The following is a 21508-nucleotide window of genomic DNA, read 5'->3' on the forward strand; positions in this document are numbered from 1 at the left end:
TTATGTTCCAGTGTATACCACAATCCAGTTTTAAACAATTCTATCACCTTCGAAAATTCTCTCAAGTCCCTTTGCATTCAGCCCCTAGGCTTCCACACTTAGCAGCAGGTAACTGCTTTCTGCCTGGATAGATTTGCCTAATAAGCTCTAAGGTTTTTTTATACTTTTTTTGCTGGGGGCGGGAAGCGGGGGCGGGGAGGGGGGCGGGGGAAGGTTGAGTCGCCCTGCTAGCTAGCAGGATCTTTTTTTTTTTTTGCAGGATCTTAATTCCCCAACGAGGGACTGAACTGCGATACCCTGCCTGTCAGTGAAAGCGAGGAGTCCTAACCACTAGACTGCCAAGGGATTCCTTTCTTTCTTTTTTTTTTTTTAATATTTTTTTTTCAGTCTAAGTTTAAAAAAAAAATAGTTAAAGGAGATAGTGCAAAAGAGGTTCTATTTAAAACAACTTTAATAGATTTAAAACAAAACAAGTTAAAAGTTGTTTAATAGTAGGTTACAATTTTAAATAACTTAGAAAGCGTTATAAAGCAAAATTTTTAAAAAGGAGGAAAAGTGAGACGAGACTCCAGTGTGGAGAGGCTAAGACTGGGGTAAGGGTTCTACAAAGGGTGTGCAAGGTGTGACAGGAGCATTAGAGTGCCTGGGGCGGGGTGGGGGGGGCGGCAAATGCCTCACCTTGGGCTAGACCCACCCTCACCTGGCCTAGACCACCTCACCTGGACTAGACCAGCCTCACCTGGGCTACCGGCCGCCAAGCGCCCTCCTCTCGCGCAGGCGCAGTGACTCCCGCTCGCTGGCGGGGCGGGCTGGGGCGGAGCCCAAGCGAACATTCACATCGATCGTGAGCCCGTAGCGACTGCTTCTGTCTGTGGTGTAGGTATGGCGCCCGCGAGGAAGCCGAGAGGCGGCGGGAACCCACGTAAGGGTCTCGCCGTGTGCTGACTGCGACCCTGGTCTGAGTGGACTATGGGGGATCCCGGCTCCCTGGTCACGGAAGGCGGCGCGGGTGAACGGAGCTGGTGCTTGCGGCGAGTGGGGATGAACGCCGAGTGGCTGCTGCTGGAGGATGGAAACGAGGTGAGGGGGAGGGGTCTTCTTGAGGCGAGGGAAGGGGGTTGGAGGAGGCCGGGGTCCAAGGGAGGCCTCGCGTCCGGGAGGGAGGGATGAACCGGAAAGAGGAGGTGGGAGAAGTAGAGGAGAGCGGTGAGGGGTGGGTCCTGGATGAGGGAATGGAGAAAGGGGCCTGGTGCGAGCGGTTTGGGGGCGAGGAGGGTCTCAGGTGGGAGGTGTCCGGGGGAAGTAGGGCCGCGCGGGAGAAAAGATGGCCCCTCTGACAGCGGCCTAGGCCCGAGGGGCGAGCTGGGCCAGGTGTCTGGGTTGTGGGGAGGAGCCTGGTCGAGGGGTAGAGCGAGAGGTGAGCGTCGAGACTGTGAGGACTGCTGGGGTTTCGAGGGGAAAGGAGGCGACTGTGGGTCTCACGGACGGCGACCGCCGGGGTGGCGGAGCTGGGAGGCGGAGCTGCCCGGCATCTGAGGGGGAAGCTCGGAGGACTGCTGAGAGAGGAAACTTTCTCGTTTATTTTGAAAACGATTGCGAGCTTGGGATAGTGCCCCTTAAAATACCCAGGCTTTAACGTAAAAGTGTCTTTTTTTTTCCAGTTCATGAGAATTGGGGCTTTGATATGGGCCACAATTCTCCTGTGAGTCTCGGTACTGCCCATTGGCACCTCCTGGGTTAGGGTAGGGGTTCAGAAATATGAGAATTCTCTCCAGAGGCCGTTTATGACGTTCTCCAGTGCTGTCATAAGTGCAAAACCAAAACAGCTTGAGAGGTGAGGCACAGTTTCAGTTGGAGGCCACTAGGACTGGGGTGGTGGTTTTACAGATGATGGAAAAGAGAGGGAAGAGAGAATGCAGTCTACTTGGAAAGGATGGCTAGATCAGGGACCATTTTGGGGTGACTGGGAACCTTTTTGGTTTTGGAAACGTTTATGTGAAGGACAAAGAAGTCTTTAGGTAATTTTATATGTTTAAATTTTTCCTATAAGTTAGGTAATCTCGGTTCAGTCTCTTGGGTATTTATTGAGTACTTACATTGTTTGGTATAGTAAGAGAGGGATAAATAATAATGGCTTCTACTCTCAAAGTGTCCACTGCTTGACTGGGAAAAGGAGGATTTTATACAGTGAAGCAGTTTGAGAACATCCATGCACAGGCTAATCAAGTGCCAAGCTGTGGTTTATTTAGTATTAAGGAAAAGAAGGCAGCACAGTTGTCTGAGGAGGCTTTACAAATAGGTGAGAAAAGGAGAGAACCAAAACGCGAGGGAGAAAGGGAAACAAACACCCAACTGAATGCTGCGTTCCAGAGAATAGCAAGGAGAGATAACAAAGCTTTCTTAAGTGATCAGTGCAAAGAAATAGAGTAAAACAATAGAATCTGAAAGACTAGAGATCTCCTCAAGAAAATTGGAAATGTCAAGGGGAACATTTCATGCAAGGATGGGCACGATAAAGGACAGAAACAGTAAGGACCTAACAGAAGAGATTAAAAGGTGGCAAGAATACACAGAAGAGCTATACAAAAAAGGTCTTAATGACCCAGATAACCACAACAGTATGGTCACTAACCTAGAACCAGACATCCTGTAGTGTGAAGTCAAGTGGGCATTAGGAAGCCTTACTACAAACAAAGCCAGTAGGGGTGACAGAGTTCCAGCTGAGCTATTTCAGATCCTAAGAAATGATGTTGTAAAAGTGCTGCACTCAATATGTCAGCAAATTTGGAAAAGTCAGCAGCCGCCACAGGACTGGAAAAGGTTAGTTTTCATTCCAGTCCCAAAGGACAGTGCCAGAGAATGTTCAAACTACTGTATAGTTGCACTCATTTCACAAGATAATGCTCAAAATCTTCAGCAGTACATGAACCGAGAACTTCCCGATGTACCAGGTAAATTTAGGAAAGGCAGAGGAACCAGAGATCAAATTTCCAGCATCTGTTGGATCATAGAGAAAACAAGGGAATTCCAGAAGAACATCTGCTTCTGATTCATTGATTATACTAAAGTCTTTGACTGTGTGGATCACAATGAACTGTGGGAAATTCTTAAATAGATGGAAATACCAGACCACCTTACCTGCCTGTTGAGAACCCTGTGTGCAGGTCAAGAAGCAACAGTTAGAACCTGACATGAAACAACAGACTGGTTCAAAATTGGGAAAGAAGTACATCAAGGCTGTATATTATCACCTTGCTTATTTAGCTTATATGCAGAGTACATCATGCAAAATGCTGGGCTGGATGAATCACAAGCTAGAATCAAGTTTGCTAGGAGAAAGTGAAAGGGAAAGTGAAAAAACTGGCTTAAAACTCAGTATTCAAAAAACTAAGATCATGGCATCCAGTCCCATCACTTCATGGCAAGTAGATGGAGATAAAGTGGAAACAGTAACACATTTTATTTTCTACAGCTCCAAAATCACTGCAGATTGTGACTGCCATCGTGAAGTTGAAAGACGCTTGCTCCTTGGAAAGAAAGCTGTAACAAACCTCGACAACGTATTAAAAAGCAGGGACATCACTTTGCCAGAAAGGTCCATATAGTTAAAGCTATGATTTTTCCAGTAGTCATGTACAGATGTGAGAGTTGGATCATAAACTAGGCTGAGTGCCATAGAATTGATGCTTTCAAATTGTGTTGCTGGAGAAGAGTCTTAAGAGCCCCTTAGACTGCAAGATCAAACCAGTAAATCCTAAAGGAAATCAACCTCGAAGATTCATTAGAAGGACTGATGCTGAAGCTCCAATACTTTGGCCACCTGATGCAAAAGAACTGACTTCTTAGAAAAGACCCTGATGCTGGGAAAGATTGAGGGCAGGAGGAGGAGCAACAGAGGGTGAGATGGTTGGATAGCACTACCGACCCAATCGATATGAGTTTGAGCAAATTCCAGAAGATAGTAAAGGACAGGGAAGCCTGGCACACTGTAGTTCATGGGGTCACAAGTTTTTTTTTTTTTAATTTATGCATTTATTTATTTGATCTTAGTTATGGCATGCAGGATCTTCACTGCATCATGCAGGATCTTTCATTGTGGCGTGTGGGCTCAGTAGTTGTGGTGTGCAGGCTTAGTTGCTCCACAGCATGTGGGATCTTTGTTCCCCTGCCAGGGATTGAACCCACATCCCCTACATTGCAAGGCAGATTCTTAACCACTGGACCACCAAGGAAGTCCATACTTTTGGGAAGTTTAACAAATAACAATACTAACACCTGCATAATAGTAACTCTACCTTATTTTCTATAGGGCCAAACGTTCACACACATCACCTAGTGCAAGCCCTGCACATGTACCACACCCACACACAACCCTATAAGGAATTTAGTAGTCATGTTAATTCATTCTTTAAGATTCAGTTGCCATGGGGACTTCCCTGACGGTCCAGTGGTTAACACTCTGCCCTTCCAATGCATGGGGCACGGGTTTCATCCCTGGTTGGGAAACTAAGATTCCACATGATGCACAGCCCACCCAACTCTCCCCTCCATGAGGAAAAAAAAAAAGAAAAAATTTCAGTTGTGATGCATTAATTCATTGCTTCTCAGTAGCTTGGTAGCAGTGAGAGTGAGAGTCTTGGGGAGGGTGCAGACAGAAAGAGTTAAAGCCTCTGCGGCAAGGGGACTATAAAGTGCTCCTATACATATTTTAAACTATTGGATAATTTTTTGTGAGGCTACCTCTAATGGGGCTCTCCTCATAGACCTGGCCGTCTGCAAGGTCGGATCTTAGGAAGTGGTTCGTACACAGCACGAAGTGTGTATAAGCAGAGCTTGAGTCAAAGCCAAGACGTAATGTCTTGCTAATTGTAACAGTCCCCAAACCATAGCACAAGATGGTGCACACAAGATTTTAGGAAGTATGCTGATACCATTTAGTTACAACAGCAGAGTAAGGTCAGTTTCTTGCCTTAGCCGTTCCCCAAAGTCTCAGCTATAATAATGAAAGTTCCTCTCGTTTCACTGAAGGAAATACTGTAGCAAAGTGTCTACCTGAATGGGTGTCTTTAAATTTCTTAAACCAGCCCAGAGAGCTTGGTAGAAAAACAGATAGATTTATTGCCAACTATCTAGTTCCCAGGCCCTATAAATATCTACGCCTTTGGGGAAAACCATAGTATCTTCATTTTTCTTTTTTTCTTCTCTTGTATTTGGTTTTCACGAAGCTTTTTGCCCTAGTGAAAGTGAAAGTCACTCAATCATGTCCAACTCTCTGTGACCGCATGGACTATATAGTCCATGGAATTCTCCAGGCCAGAATACTGGAGTGGGTAGCCATTCCCTTCTTCAGGGGATCTTCCCAACCCAGGGATTGAACCCAGGTTTCCCACATTACAGGCAGCTTCTTTATCAGCTGAGCCACCAGGGAAGCCCTAAGAGGGTTGTTAAAAGGGAAAGTATCATCCGAGAGAAGTTGATGGTCATTTGGGATACAGTAGGAGTCATGCCTGGGCTTCTCCGGTGCCTCAGTGGTATCTGCCTGCAGTGCAGGAGTCACAGGAGACGCTGGTTTGATCCCTGGGTGGGGGAGATCCCCTGGAGGAGGGCATGGCAACCCACGCCAGTATTCTTACTAGAGAATCCCATGGACAGAGGAGCCTGGTAGGCTACATACAGCTCATTGGGTTGCAGAGTCGGACATGACTGAAGCAACTTAGCATACACGCAGGAGTCATGCCTAGGAGGAAAGCATTAGTAAAGGTGGGTAAGGACAGGATTAATTGTAGACTAATACTGTCAGTAAGTGAAGAGGCTGGCACAACTTTGTAAATGGAAGCAACTCATAGCTTGTTAGTTGATAGTTTGTTGTTATGTTATGAATGATGATGGGATATTCAGATAAGCTGAATAGATGAATGATATCTTGCTAATTGTAACAGTCCCCAAACCATAGCACAAGATGGTGCACACAAGATTTTAGGAGGTATGCTGATACCATTTAGTTACAACAGCAGAGTAAGGTCAGTTTCTTGCCTTCGCAGTTCCCCAAAGTCTCAGCTATAATAATGAAAGTTCCTCTCATTTCACTGAAGGAAATACTGTAGCAAAGTGTCTGCCTGAATGGGTGTAGATGAATTATCAATATATCAGGGTATATTCTAGGACCAGAGAGTGAAGGGAAAGAGAAAAAAGTGTTTCCTTCCTTTCCTGGATTCAGAGTTCATAGGCAATTTCAGAAAAAGCACTCATTATTCCCTTTTTTGTATTATTTTCTCCAAGCTACCCATAATGGCAGTCTGTCTCCCCTCAAATATTGAAATGGAATATTGAATACTTTCTTGCTAGAAATAAAGCTACCTAAATGGAAATTCTTATTGAATATGGGTGACAGATAAATCCTTAACATTCCATTTTTAAAGGATATGTGTGCTCAGAGGAACTTCTATAATTAATTTCTGGCAAACGTCAAAGCATTGAGAAACTTCAGACTCAGGATTTTGGTCGAGGTGATCACTACATTTTAAAGGCAAACAAGTCAGGTTTGTAAGGTTCCTGGCTGTTGCTCCGTGGTTTCCAGTGGTAATAACCCATTTTCCAACTTCTGACCTAAAAAACACCCATCTCCTGGAATCCAGGAGGACTCATGAGCAAGATCTCTTTATTTTTCCATTTATTCACAAATATTTACTGAGCAGAAAGAGGCTCTAAGGAGTACAGAAATACTGTGGTACACAAAATGGATAAGGTCCCTGCTCGTGAAATTTAAATTCTAAATATAAATGTAGAAAAATAAATAAAAGTAGACAAAAATAAATGAAACAAGTAATTTTGGTTTGTGGTAAGGACATGCTAATAATGTGAAGGAATGCAATGGCGAGGGAGGGAGCAGGCAGCAACTCTAGATCAGGTAATCAGGGTAGGCCTCTGAGGAGCTGAAACTTGAAAGACGGAAAGGAGCCCATGCAAATGTCTGAAAGAAGAATGTTCTAACCAGAGGAGATAGGTGAAAATACCCTCAGGTAGAAGTCAGTGTTTCTAACCATGATGTGGGAGAAACTGAAGAGATAGAGGGAGTTAGGACATTGAGGGCCTTAGAGACTGTGGAAGGAAGTTTGGATTATTAGAGAATTTTAAGTAAGGGGAAGACCTGGTTTAAGGTTTTTATATTACTACTCTAGCTACTGTGTAAAGAATGGGGGCTAGCACAGGAGTAAAAACAGCCTAACTAGAGGAAGCAGTGTGGTTTGGATTAAGATAGTGGCCACTGATAGAAGTGAGTAGATTTAGGGCATATTTGAATTACAGCCAGTAGATTTTGCTGATGATTTGAATGTGGATCCAGATGAGGGCCATGGATGGCTCCTGGGTTTGGGGCTAAGCAGTGGGTTGTGTGGTAGTGTGAGTTACTGAGATGAGAGTTTGCGGGGAGGAATAGATTGGGGCAAAAAGCTATGGTGGTTTTTGAGGGACTGAGGACAGGCATGATTTTGAAAGAATTTCAAGAGGAACAAAAGAGGCAGCTTTTAGAAAACCACAGACTATTTGGCTTAATATTCCCAAGTAAGGTTGGGGTTATAGATCACTAAAGAGGTGACTTGTGTACCAAGAAGAAAAAGCAAATTCTGTGATCTGGATTCCAGAAGAATCTTATTTCCTTCCTTCACAGGGTTATTATGAACTCGACTGGTTTGTCAAAAAAATATGTTAGATGTGAACTGGGACTTCATTGCAACCTGTCTTTATGGATAAGATGGAAAATAAGGACCTTTTCTTTTTCATCTTTTGGTTGAACTATAACTGTTGAAGGTGATTGCTAAATTGTGTGGTAGAATGTTTACTAGGCTGTCATGAGAGCTTTGCCTTTGGTTGTAGCCTATTTTAATCTTTTTATCTGTGTCTTGAATGAAGGTACATAGGGCATCATATCATTTTGGTGGGTGACTCAAAGCTGGAAGAGATACTGATTATGTCTGATGGCAGACATAGTTTAGAAAGGTTTTGACAAGCTCATGATAGGCTGAATTAACAAGATGAAATTTAATAGGAATCAATTGATCCTGTACTGGAATTCAGATTTACCAACTAGTCAAATATAGGATAGAAGAGACATGATTTAGCATAAAAATTCTTAGGGGAGGGTTCAGTTCAGTCGCTCAATCATGTCCTTTTCGACCCTAAGGACTGCACTACGCCAGGCTTCCCTGTCCATCACCAACTCCTGGAGCTCGCTCAAACATCAAGTCAGTGATGCCATCCAACCATCTCATCTTCTGTCGTCGCTTTCTCCTGCCTTCAATCTTTTCCAGCATCAAAGTTTTTTCCAATGAGTCAATTCTTCAAAACAGGTAGCCAAAGTATTGGAGTTTTAGCTTCAGCATTAGTCCTTCCATGATATTCAGGACTGATTTCCTGACTGATTTGATCTTCTTGCAGTCCAAGGGGCTCTCGAGTCTTCTCCAATACCACAGTTCAAAAGCATCAATTCTTTGGTGCTCAGCTTTCTTTCCGGGGAGGATTAGACCAAGAAATTTAATTATTCTTAAGCCTAAAGATACATTGACAGTGTGATATATCTGCTATGAAAGCTAATGCATTTTATATGCTCCAGTGATAATATCTAGGACTGAGAAAGTGATACTTGCATCCGGCTATGTAATAAAAATTAGGTTTATTTTTCTTGATGTGGTATCCAGGAATAAAAATAAACCAGGGGTCTCTTCACAGACCCATAGGATGGCAAAAAGACTCAAACCTATGCCATGGAGTTACATCGAAGTAATTGGAAACACGGGGTCAAGAAAAGGGAAGATTCAATAAATAATTTATAGCTGCCATGTGAAAAGGGGAATTGGAGATTTTTCTGGTGGTGCCCAGAGCAGAGCCTGGGCCAAAGAATGGAACTTATAGAAAGAAAGAGGCCAAGTCAGAGCCATTAAAAAATTGGCGAGACTGTCTTGTACAGAAGCTATAGTTCTTGGCAGTGTTTAAGACTAGTTGATGGGGGTGTGTAGAAAGGAATCCTCCATCCTGAGTGGCCTTTCAGAATCTGAAGAAGATTTAACTTCGGGACCAGAAACCAGGTTTGATCACTCAAGAGTTTTTGTGTAGCAGAGTTTTATTAAAGTGAAAAGGGACAGGAAAGCTTCTAACGTGGACACCAAAAGGGGACGGAGAACGACACCCCCCCCCCCCCCCCAGTGTTAGCAAGGGAGTTACTTTTTAATTAGTTATTACAATAAATCAAAAGAATGTCTCAAGGTTGTAAAGATCTTACTAAACCCACTCCCATAATTTACATTTTAAGATAACAGAGTTCAGTTCAATTCAGTCACGTCCAGTTCTTTGCGACCCCGTGAATGGCAGCATGCCAGGCCTCCCTGTCCATCACCAACTCTCCGAGTTTACTCAGACTCATTAGCCAGAAGGTTTTCAGGAAGGAGAAACTGTCCTTCAAGCAGGATACATTGTTGTTCCTTAATCCTTAGTACAGAGTTTAAACTGAGTTGTTTGTTATGTGATCATCAGCTCCTGGCTTAAAGGAAAAAATGTTTGATGTGACTAAAACTAAGAAATGTAGAGGAAAAAAAAATTTGTCCTTTCCTCTTCCTTGAGAACCCTAGACCCCTGTCTCTGCTTTGAGAGCTCCAGACCCCTTTGTCCTCCTCCGGGACTCCTGACTTCTTATCAATCTGCCTAGGAATTGACTCTCATCACCAATCCTAATACTCCATGGCTAACTCTGTTCAACTAACTCTTCTCACAGCTTTTTGCCTTTTTCTACTCAGTGGCTCCAGTGGCAAATGAAGGAGGAGATGGCCAACGATCTATTTGGGTTTCATGGGAGTCTGGTTTCATAAGTCGAGACTTGTGGATACTGCTGGTTGACAAGATGACAAAGGACCTCCTTTTTCAGTGCAGTGGCTGATTGTGTCTCTTACTTCGTTATTATCTTCCTAGGTGACTGTAGGGCGAGGATTTGGTGTTACATACCAGTTGGTATCAAAAATCTGCCCTCTGATGATTTCCCGAAACCACTGTATTTTGAAGCAGAATGCTGAGGGCCAGTGGACAATTATGGACAACAAGGTACAGTAATGCACAGAAGCCTCGTTACTTTTATTGGATTTTTTTTTTAATTGGAGGATAATTGCTTTACAGTATTGTGTTGGTTTCTGCCATATATCAATGTGAATCAATCATAGGTATATGTATATCCCCTCTCTCTTGAATCTCCTTCCTGTCTGTTTATTTTTAGGTTAGGGTTTTTTTCATCCCCAAAGGTAATACGTGGTACAAAATTAAAAGATTTAAAAATATATCTTCTATCATAGCTACTCACTTGTCTTGCCCAGAAATGACTACTACTCTATGCTGCCAGAGGTTAGATTATACCAAAATAAGTTACTTTGTAGGGAACATCTGGGCTTCCCTGCTGGCTCAGTGGTAAAGAATTCACCTGCCAATGCAGGAGATGAGGGTTCGATCTCTGGGTCAGGAAAATCCCCTGGAGAGGGAAATGGCAACCCATTCCAGTATTCTTGCCTGGGAAATCCCACGGACAGAGGAGCCTGGGGCTGCAATCCATATGGTCACAAAAGAGTGAACTTGACATAGCGACTGAACAGCAAAGGATCACCTGTGATGGGGCAATAGGTCCTGTTCCAGAAACTAAACTAAGTTACCAGTGAATTTGGTTTCATGTGAGTCAAAGGGCCAGAGACCTTGGGAATCTGATGAAGATTCTAGGGTACACCTGTGATTCAGGGCATGGAGAACAGGGGGAACTGAGCTGACTACACTTACTCCTCCTTTTTCCCACTCCTTTCCATCAGGGCAAACCCTTTCCCTCGCTTTTAACATGTTTTATGTATTAGTGCTCTAAGGAAGATTTCCTCAAAGTTTTTTTTTGTTTGTTTGCTTGAAACAAATTTGAAAACCACAAATACTAAGGAAGTTGAAATAATGTATAGACCCAGCAATTAGGAAGTACCTAAAGTGCATATGTGAAGTTTGTACCGAAAGTGCAAATACAGTGAAAATATAGACTATGAAGTGAGAGAAATTCTACTGTAACCAGTTAAGGATTAGGAAGTGTGAAATGTCTTTTGACACCACTTTGCACTGCTCTGGTTGAAAGGATTTTAAAGATACTTGCTAGAAGGAAAGGTATTAAGATGATTCTGAGACCAATGCCAACAGGTGTGGGGGAGTTCCCTCCCCACCCTCCATCTGTCTGCCTGAGATAACATCAGATTCTACGGGTAGAGGGCTTAGTCCCACAAGACTGCTTTCCACTTCAGATACCAGTCACAACCCCAAGTTAACATCTGTGCTTCGACTGGCTACATGTTGGAGGTTCCAAGGACCCTGTCCCTGAACTTTGGGTGCCAGTTGCAAGTCCAGGTTTTAACCTGTACTTCTGGCTGACTGGTTAAATCAGAGATTCCCATGGCCACCTCCCATTTTGGATTTAATTAATCAGCTTCAACTGCTGCTGCTACTAAGTCGCTTCAGTTGTGTCTGACTCTGTGCAACCCCATAGACAGCAGCCCACCAGGCTCCCCTGTCCCTGAGATTCTCCAGGCAGGAATACTGGAGTGGGTTGCCATTTCCCTCTCCAGTGCATGAAAGTGAAAAGTGAAAGTGAAGTCGCTCAGTCGTGTCCGACTCTTAGCGACCCCATGGACTGCAGCCCACCAGGCTCCTCCATCCATGGGATTTTCCAGGAAAGAGTACTGGAGTGGGGTGCCATTGCCTTCTCCAGTCAGCTTCAGAGTGTTTTACAACTCAGGAATACATTTTCTTACATTTACCAGTTTATTGTAAAAGGATATGGTCGGGGATACAAGTGAACATCCTCATGAAAAAGATACATCAATTCAGTTCAGTCACTCAGTCGTGTCTGACTCTTTGAGACCCCATGGACTGCAGCACGCCAGGCTTCCCTGTCCATCACCAACTCCCGGAGCTTACTCAAACTCATATCCATCGAGTCAGTGATGCCATCCAACCATCTCATCCTCTGTTGTCTCCTCCTCCTGCCTTTAGTCTTTCCCAGCATCTTTTCCAGTGGGTCAGTTCTTTACATGAGGTGGCCACAGTATTGGAGCTTCAGTATCAGTCCTTCCATGAATATTCAGGACTGATTTCCTTTAGGATTGTATATGGGAAAAGACACAGAGCTTCCATGCCCAAACCCCATCCTTTTGGGTTTTTTTTGGAGACTTTATTACATATGTGTAATTGATTGAATCACTGGGCAGTGATGATCAACCTCTAACCTCACTCCCCTCCCAGGGCTTGAGGGGTGGGACTGAAATCTGATGCTAACTAAGTTAGACTGAAAGTTCCAGTCCTCCAGTCACTGGATTGGTTCCCCTGGCAACCAGACCTCATAGGTGACCCTGGGGTATTCCAAAAGTCACCTCATTTACATAACAAAGGATACCTTGATCTCTCTTACCACTTAGGAAATTTCAAGGGTTTTTAGAAACTCTGTGCTAGAAATGGGGATGAATACCAAATATATATATTTCTTATTATAATTCAGATTATCACAGGTATCCTGCTGGCCTGCCCAGCAGCCTCATTTTGCATGCATAAAACTGCTAGATTTAAACTGTTGGAGAAAGTATCTTCCTGCACTAGGATTAAGTTGAGTTGGCATGGTGTTGAAGGAGAGCATAAATGCTAAGTAAATTGGTTCGGCACTCTTGGCAAGGCCCTGTGAGCAGAATAGAAATTGGCACTGAAAAGGGGACCTTAGAGATGATCTAGTTTAACCCCTTCTGGGGACACTTGAGTCTGAACAAACCTTGCTGCTTGGAGCAATTCAGCTTTCCGCCTCCCAGCAGCTAGAGCAGTGGTTCTCAACTGTTTCCAGTTTTACCCATACATGGGATACTTTTAAAAATACTGATGATATCACATTAAAATTAAGAATTTCCATTCACCAAAATATATCATTAAGAGAGTGAAAGCATGATTAAGTGGAAGATACTTGCTAAAGATATATCAGTGAAGGGCTTATACTTGGATGGGGGGGTGTGTGTGTGTGCGCGCACTTAGTTGCTTAGCCGTGTCCAACTCTTTGCAACCCCATGAACTGCAACCCACTAGGCTTCTCCGTCCATGGGAATTCTCCAGGCAAGAATACTGGAGTGGGTTGCCATGCCCTCCTCCAGGGGATCTTCCCAAACCAGGGATCGAACCCAGGTTTCCTGCATTGCAGGCGGATTCTTTACCATCTGAGCCATTGGATGTAAACAGAACTCCAAATCAGTAAGAAAAAGAAAGATAATCCAGTTTTAAAAATGGGCAAGAACCAGGCACTTCACAAAAGATTCTTTCTGATTGTTCAGTATCCTTGAAACATTGTTCAGCTTCATTAATGATCTGTGAAATACATGATGGAATACCACGACACACCCTGTAGTCAGAGTAACTATAATTACATTTTAATGATGCCATATATTTACATGGGTATGAAGCCAAGTAGTCTTTTGATAGAAATATAAATAGGTACAACTATTTTGGAAAAATATTTGTCATTATTTATTAAAGTTGTATATGTATATATGTGTATATATGTATACATACGTACATACATTGTTGTTGTTGTGTAGTGCTAAGACATGTTCCACTCTTGTGACCCCATGGATTGCAGCCCCCAGGCTCCTCAGTCCGTGGGATTTCCCAGGCAAGACTGGAGTGGGTTGCCATTTCCTTCTCCAGGGGATCTTCTCATCCCAGAGATTGAACCCATGTCTCCTGCATTGGCAGGTGGATTCTTTACCACTGAGCCATCTGGGAAGCTCATTTTCCTCTTCAGATTGTGGAGTAAAGCTGTGATGGATATTACGAAATGATGAAAATGAATATTCTGAGGGTCCCTGTCATTTTCACTTTTATTTGCTTCACTATCCTTTTCTTTTTTACAATAGTAGAAGATATTAGTTTTCACAATCAATAGCTAGACAAAAAATAAAAGATAATTACAAATCGCCAATCACAGTGATAACATGATTAACCTAACAATATAAAGTAATTACATACAATTTAGGGGGTCAAGCAGAGTGATGTGGTAAGTGGAAGTGCATACATGCACATGTTTTCATCTGCTCAGCCAGTCTATATCTTTTGGTTGGTGCATTTAATTCATTTACATTTAAGGTAATTTTCAATATGTATGATCCTGTTACCATTTTCTTAATTGTTTCAGGTTTATTTTGTGTAGGTCTTTTCCCTGTCTTGTGTTTCTTGCCTGGAGAAGTTCATTTAGTGTTTGTTGCAAATAAAGCTGGTTTGGTTGTGCTGAATTCTCTTTAACTTTTGCTACTCTGAAAAGCTTTTGCTTTCTCTGTCAAATCTGAACAAGAGTCTTGCTGGGTAAAGTATTATTCTTGATTTTAGGTTTTCCCTGAACTAGAGTCTGGCTGGGTAGAGTATTCTTGGTTGTAGGTTCTTCCTTTTCACCACTTTAAATATATCATGCCATTCCCTTCTGGCTTGTAGGCTTTCTGTGAGAAAATCAGCTGATAACCTGATGGGGGGTTCCCTTGTCTGTTATTTGTCATTTTTCCCTCGTTGCTTTTAATATTTTACCTTTATCTTTAATTTTTGTCAGTTTGATTACTGTGTGTCTTGGTGTGTTCCTCCTTGGGTTTATCCTGCCTGGGACTCTTTATGCTTCCTGGACTTGGTTGACTTATTTCCTTTCCCATGTTAGGGAAATTTTCAGCTATTATCTTTTAAAGTATTTTTTGTGTGTCTTTTCTCTCTCTCTCTTTCTGGGATCTATATAACAGAAATGTTGTTGCATTTAATGTTGTCCCAGGGGTCTCTGAGCAACTAACAGTTTCAATTTTCATTTTCACAGGTCTTTTAGGCTGTCTTCATTTTTCTTCATTCTTTTTTCTATATTCTGTTCTGCAGCAGTGATTGCCACCATTCTGTCTTATGGATGTGAGACATCTGTAAGTGACTACGAGGTCACTTATCCATTGTTCTGCCTCAGTTATTCTGCTATTGATTCCTTCTAATGTATTGTTATCTCTATTTGCTTGTTTTTTTAGTTTTTCTAGATCTTTGGTAAACATTACTTGCATCTTTCTCTGTTTTTTTTCCAAGATCTTGGATGATCTTCACTATCACTCTTCTGAATTCTTTTTCTGGAAGGTTGCCTGATCTCCACTTCATTTAGTTGTTTTTCTGAGGTTTTGTCTTGTCCCTTCATCCGGAGCATAACCCTCTGTTTTTGTCATTCTGATTAACTTTCTGTGATGTGGTTTTCATTCTAGCTTCTGCGGGATTGTGGTTCATCTTTCTTCTGTCTGCCCTCTGGTGGATGAGACTGAGAGGCTTGTGTAAGCTTCCTCATGGGAGCGACTGGCAGTAGGAAAAACTGGGTCTTGCTCAGCTGGGTCTTGTTCTTTCTATACAAAAAAGATCTTCATGACCTAGATAACCACGATGGTGTGATCACTCATCTAGAGCCAGACATCCTGGAATGCAAAGTCAAGTGGGCTTTAGGAAGCATTTACTACAAACAAAGCTAGTGGAGGTGATGGAATCCCAGTTGAGCTTATTTCACATCCTAAAAGATGATGCTATTAAAGTGCTGCACTCAATTGTGCCGGCAAATCTGGAAAGCTCAGCAGTGGCCACCAGACTGGGAAAGGTCAGTTTTCATTCCAATCCCAAAGAAGGGCAATGCCAAAGAATGTTCAAACTACTGCACGATTGCATTTATCTCACACGCCAGCAAAGTAATGCTCAAAATTCTCTCTTGGTGCATGCAAGATTTTGTTTGTGCCCTCCAAGAGTTGAGCCTCTTGTTTCCCCCAGTCCTGTGGAAGTCCTGTAATCAGATCCCCCTGACGTGGGGCTTAGAACCTTCACAACAGTGGGAGACCATCTTTGGTATTATTGTTCTTCAGTTTGTGGGTCACCCACCCAGCGGGTATAGCATTTGATTTTATCCTGATTGCATCCCCCCTACCATCTTGTTGCAGCTGGCGTCTTTGTCTTTGGATGTGGAGTATCTTTTTGGTGGGGTTCAGTATCCTCCTGTCAATAGTTGTTCAACAGCTAGTTGTGATTTTGGTGCTCTCACAGGAGCCATCTTGAAGCTCACTTTCCAACCTGTGGAATATTCTTGCAATGAAACACTATATGAATGAATGACTACTATAACACCAACATGGATAACTCTCAGAGACATACTATTGAGTGAAAGAAAAAGACACTAAAGAATACATATTATTCCAGAAAAACATCTATTTCTGCTTCATTGACTATGCCAAAGCCTTTGACTGTGTGGATCACAATAAGCTGTGGAAAATTCTGAAAGAGATGGGAATACCAGACCACCTGACCTGCCTCTTAAGAAACCTGTATGCAGGTCAGGAAGCAACAGTTAGAACTGGACATGGAACAACAGACTAGTTCCAAATAGGAAAAGGAGTACATCAAGGCTGTATATTATCACCCTGCTTATTTAACTTCTATGCAGAGTACATCATGAGAAATGCTGGGCTGGAAGAAGCACAAGCTGGAATCAAGATTGCCAGGAGAAATATCAGTAACCTCAGATATGCAGATGACACCATGCTTATGGCAGAAACTGAAGAACTAAAGAGCCTCTTGATGAAAGTGAAAGAGGAAAGTGAAAATGCTAGCTTAAAGTTCAACATTCAGAAAACTAAGATCATGGCATCGGCTCCCATCACTTCATGGCAAATAGATGGGGAAACTGTGGAAAACAGTGGCTGACTTTATTTTGGGAGGCTCCAAAATCACTGCAGATGGTGATTGCAGCCATGAAATTAAAGGACGCTTACTCCTTGGAAGGAAAGTTATGACCAACCTAGACAGCTTATTAAAAAGCAGAGACGTTACTTTGTTAACAAAGGTCCGTCTGTATGGATGTGAGAGTTGGACTGTAAAGAAAGCTGAGCACCGAAGAATTGATGCTTTTGAACTGTGGTGTTGGAGAAGACTCTTGAGAGTCCCTTGGATAGCAAGGAGATCCAACCTGTCCATCCTAAAGGAGATCAGTCCTGGGCGTTCATTGGAAGGACTAATGTTGAATCTGAAACTCCAGTACTTTGACCACCTGATGCAAAGAGCTGACTCATTTGAAAAGACCCTGATGCTGGGAAAGATTGAGGGCAGGAAGAGAAGGGGACGACAGAGGATGAGATGGTTGGATGGCATCACTGACTCAATGGACATCAGTTTGAGTAAACTCCGGGAGTTGGTGATGGACAGGGAGGCCTAGTGTGCTGTGGTTCATGGGGTTGCGAAGAGTCGGACACGACTGAGGGACTGAACTGAACTGAATGCCATTTATATAATGTTCAAAAACCAAGCAAAGCTAATGTGTGATGTTAAGCCAGGCTAGTAGTCACCTTGTGGCAGGGGGCAAAGGGTGTGGTTAGTGGCTAGGAGGAGGCACGGGGATGTTTCTGGCGTGCTGATAATGTGGGATTTTTTTTTTTTAAACCTTTCGGTAGTTACACTGAAATGTTCACTTTGTGATATTCATATAGTTGTACATTTATGACTTATACCCTTTTATGTTTGTAGCTATGTTCTGGTAAAGAATTTTTTAAAATATTGACTGGTACATCTATTAGAAATGCTAAAATGATACATTACCAAGTGCGGATGAGCATGCAAAGTAACTGGAATTTTTAAACACTGCAAGTGAGGAAACAAAATAGTACCACCACTTTGAAAAACAGTTTGGCGGTTTCTTACAGTTAAACAGTTAATCACTTAACCAGTGATTCTATTTCTAGGTATTTACCCCAAATTAATAGGGACTTATGTTCTCATAAAAACTTGTACCTAAATGTTTCTAGTGGCTTTATTCATAATCACCAAAAATTGGAAGAAACTACTAGGGAATGGAGAAACAAGCTGGTACACCTGTACCCTGGAGTACTACTCAGCAATAAAAATACCAAACTCCTGTAATGCAACCAAGTGGACACATCTCAGAATCATCATGCTAAGCAAAAGAAGCCAGACTCCAAAGGGTACATACTGTGTATGATTCCATTTATACAACATTTGGAAAAGGCAGGACCTATGTAGAGACCAGATGAGTAGACAGATGCCTGGGAATGGGTTGACTGCAAAGGTACCTGGTGTCTTGATATGATTCTACACAGTGTTTGTGTCTAAACCTGGCTTTAAAAATCCTGATGCCTAGTTCCCATCTCAGACCAATTAATTCAGTCTGAGGATGAGACTCAGGCACTGCTATTTGTTCTAAACATTTCCAGGTGATTTCACTCCATACAGGTAGGGCTGAGACCATTTATGAGCTACATAAATCATCTAGGGAACTGCACAGAAACATTGGCTTTTGGCTTTGGGTTTCCACTGTTCTCAACAACTGATTAAAACTCTAGACAGAGATTGAGCATCAAGTGAAGTAATTAGCATTTAAGGGGCCGAGGATTATTCCACCCTTATTCCATTGATGACTCAGACATTGCGCAGGCTTTTCTTTGGTTATTACTTTGCTGCTGCTGACATTGTTCAAACTGGTAATTATGAAAACCAGCATCAAGAAAGTGTTGACAGGAGTTTGATTTATTTAAACCATTGTATTTGAGATCATATCCTGGGCAGTACTTGATTGTTCCTATATAGCTGTGGTGTTTTCATCTTTTCTATAGTCGCTTTGTGAACGAACCCGATTTGGGCCTTTGGTCCAAATTATACCACTAGATGTCACCAAGGAGTGATTAATGGGTAAACAGAGGGATCCAAGGATAAAATGTGATCGGGAAATTTTGAAAGCTTATTTTTCAGACCTAAAGGGCTTTGAAGGAGGCAGGTTAATGCAGTGGATCTAGTGGAGGGCTGCCAAAGGTCTTAAGAGTTTGCCCATGCTTTTTAGGGAGTCCTTGCTTTCTCTCGTCTTAGGCTACTTCTATAACCTTCTTTATTTATTAACCTTGTCTTTGTCTTTGAATTTTTCTTAAATGTTGGCATTAGGTGGCCACTTGTGTCATATTGCTTTCCCTGAGGCTGTTTTCCTGTGTATAATTTCAAACTGACTCTTCCTCTGGTCTCCATTCCTCTTCTTTGTTAATAAATATAACCTTTAGTCTCAGTTCAGATGTGAATTTCATCTCCGGCCTGTCCCTCAAAGTTAAGTCCTTGATATGGGTTAAAATGCACACTTGTCTCTTTAAACTTTAAATCCTGCATTTGCTTCAAGTCTATTTTAGGACCTGTCATCCCCACTTAGCATCTCTTAGCTAATTCAGCTCTACATGATATTCCTTTGCATTTATAGGCTGTTCTATGTAATCCCACATTTGCTTAAATATGCCCTTGTGTTTTTCTTTCCACAGTCAGCTGCTAAAAGTTGTTTTCATATCTTCTGCTTTTGCACTCGGTATGTTTACCTTGCAAGATGCTGAGCATAGGGTTGAAGTGCCTGTTGATAAATCAGCTGAACCAGAAAATAGTAGTGAGCACTTGCATATACTCTTACATAATACTTACCATGTGCCAGGTACTTTTCTAAGTATATTACATGTGTTATCTCTAAATCCACAGAAACACCATGAGGGAGACTGTTATTATCTTCCACTTGATAGATGTGGCAACTGGGGCCTAGAGAAGTTAAGAAACTTGCCTGAGTCATGCAACTGTTAAGTAATGGAGCCAGATTACAAACCCAGGCAGTCTGACTCCAGGGTCCATGCTCTTAATCTCCACACTGATTTCAACCACAACAGTAAATATTGAGCATTTGTTATATGCGAGTCACTGTGCTAAGTCTTTTGCATGAATTATCTCAGTCATTCCTCACAGGAGCAGTATGAGGTAGGAACTGTACAATTTTACCGACAGAACTGAGATACAAAGAGTAAATTGCTGAAGGCCATGCAATTAAGAAGCCCAGGGTGGTTCATTTGAGCTATAAACCTAAGTTTGTATAAATCCAGAGCTCTGGCTCTTAACCTCTATGTTCTGTTACCCATTGAAAGTGAAAGTGTTAGTTGCTCAGTCGTGTCTGACTCTTTGCGACCCCATGAACTGTAGCCTGCCAGGCTCCTCTGTCCATGGAATTTTCCAGGCAAGAATACTGGAGTAGGTAATCATTCCCTTCTCCAGGGGATCTTCCTGACCCAGGGATCAAACCTGGGTCTCCTCTCTGTGGCTATTTAGGTCAGATCCCACCTTCAATTTGACCACAGTGCTAGGTGTCAGTACTTTCTTTCTTGGTTTATGAGTTCTGGGCAGTGTTTTTTCAATGCACCATTGTGCTCAGGGGTCACACACATCCAGAGATAGTGCCTGCATGACTTTCTTGGAACCTCATCATTAGAATGCTACTTCCTTTACTAATAGCAATTTTTCCAGTCTTGGCCCTTTGCCCCTAGTTTATGTCAGTAGAGCTATTCAATTTCAGTTTCTTTTAGTGCTACTGCATTTATTTGAGTAAATTCATCCTCCAGTAATAAGGTGATTCCTGCCTATTTTACAGGCAGTTCTCTGAAGACATGAACGTCATATAGGTAATAAGCCAAAGCACTATTTGAAGAATCCTGTTTCTAAGAATGGTGGTTTATGAACCTTTCTTTTCTTTGTTCTCAAGTGTTTTCTTCCTAAAAAGACAGAAGGTTTTGCAGCAACAGGAGAAAAATTCCATTAAGAGGAGGAAAATCATGAAGCTTATTTTGTCTTTCTTTCCCTTTCCCCAGAGTCTGAATGGTGTCTGGCTGAACAGAGAACGTCTAGAACCTTTAAAGGTCTATTCTATTCATAAAGGAGATCACATCCAGCTTGGGGTACCTCTGGAAAATAAGGAGAATGCAGAGTATGAATATGAAGTTACCGAAGAAGATTGGGAGAGGATTTATCCTTGTCTTTCCCCCAAAAGTGACCAGATGATGGAAAAAAATAAGGGCTTGAGAACTAAAAGGAAATACAATTTGGATGAATTAGAGGGTTCTGGAGCTGAAGGCCCCTCAAATTTGAAATCCAAAATAAGTAAATTGTCTTGTGAACTTGGTCAGCCAGTGAAGTCACATGGGAAGGGTGAAGTGGCCAGTCCACCTCCTGAATATTTAGATACTAAGTTGACTTCTTTTGAGTCAAGTGGGAAGACCACAGGGGCTCATGTTAACCCAGGCCCTGCAAAAGTTATAGAGCTTCATCGTAAGAAGAAGAAAGCTTCAAATCCTTCAGCATCTCAGAGCAACTTAGAGCTGTTTAAGATAACCATGTCCAGGATTCTAATGCTGAAAACACAGATGCAGGAAAAGCAGGTAGCTGTTCTGAATGTGAAAAAGCAGACCAAAAAAGGGAGCTCAAAGAAGATTGTGAAAATGGAGCGGGAACTTCAGGATTTACAGTCCCAGCTGTGTGCAGAGCAGGCCCAACAGCAGGCCAGAGTGGAGCAGCTGGAGAAGACCATCCAGGAAGAGCAGCAGCATCTCCAGGTACCACACAGGAGGGAGGGACAAGATGCCCC

General features: G+C 42.5%; 1 protein-coding gene across 3 annotated transcripts in view; it reads left to right on the forward strand.

Moving 5' to 3' along the window:
- The first annotated feature begins 850 nt into the window (after positions 1–850).
- Positions 851–21508, forward strand: part of RNF8 (ring finger protein 8) — a 35917-nt gene continuing 15259 nt past the window's right edge. For all 3 annotated transcript variants that reach the window (XM_065912840.1, XM_065912842.1, XM_065912839.1), the window contains exons 1-3: positions 851–1080; positions 9958–10086; positions 20736–21476. In XM_065912840.1, coding sequence (XP_065768912.1) covers positions 970–1080; positions 9958–10086; positions 20736–21476 — 981 coding nt within the window. In that variant the 5' untranslated portion in view covers positions 851–969. The remainder of the gene's footprint in view (positions 1081–9957; positions 10087–20735; positions 21477–21508) is intronic.

The sequence above is a fragment of the Muntiacus reevesi genome, chromosome 20 (assembly GCF_963930625.1).
Source record: "Muntiacus reevesi chromosome 20, mMunRee1.1, whole genome shotgun sequence".
Lineage (NCBI taxonomy): Eukaryota > Metazoa > Chordata > Mammalia > Artiodactyla > Cervidae > Muntiacus > Muntiacus reevesi.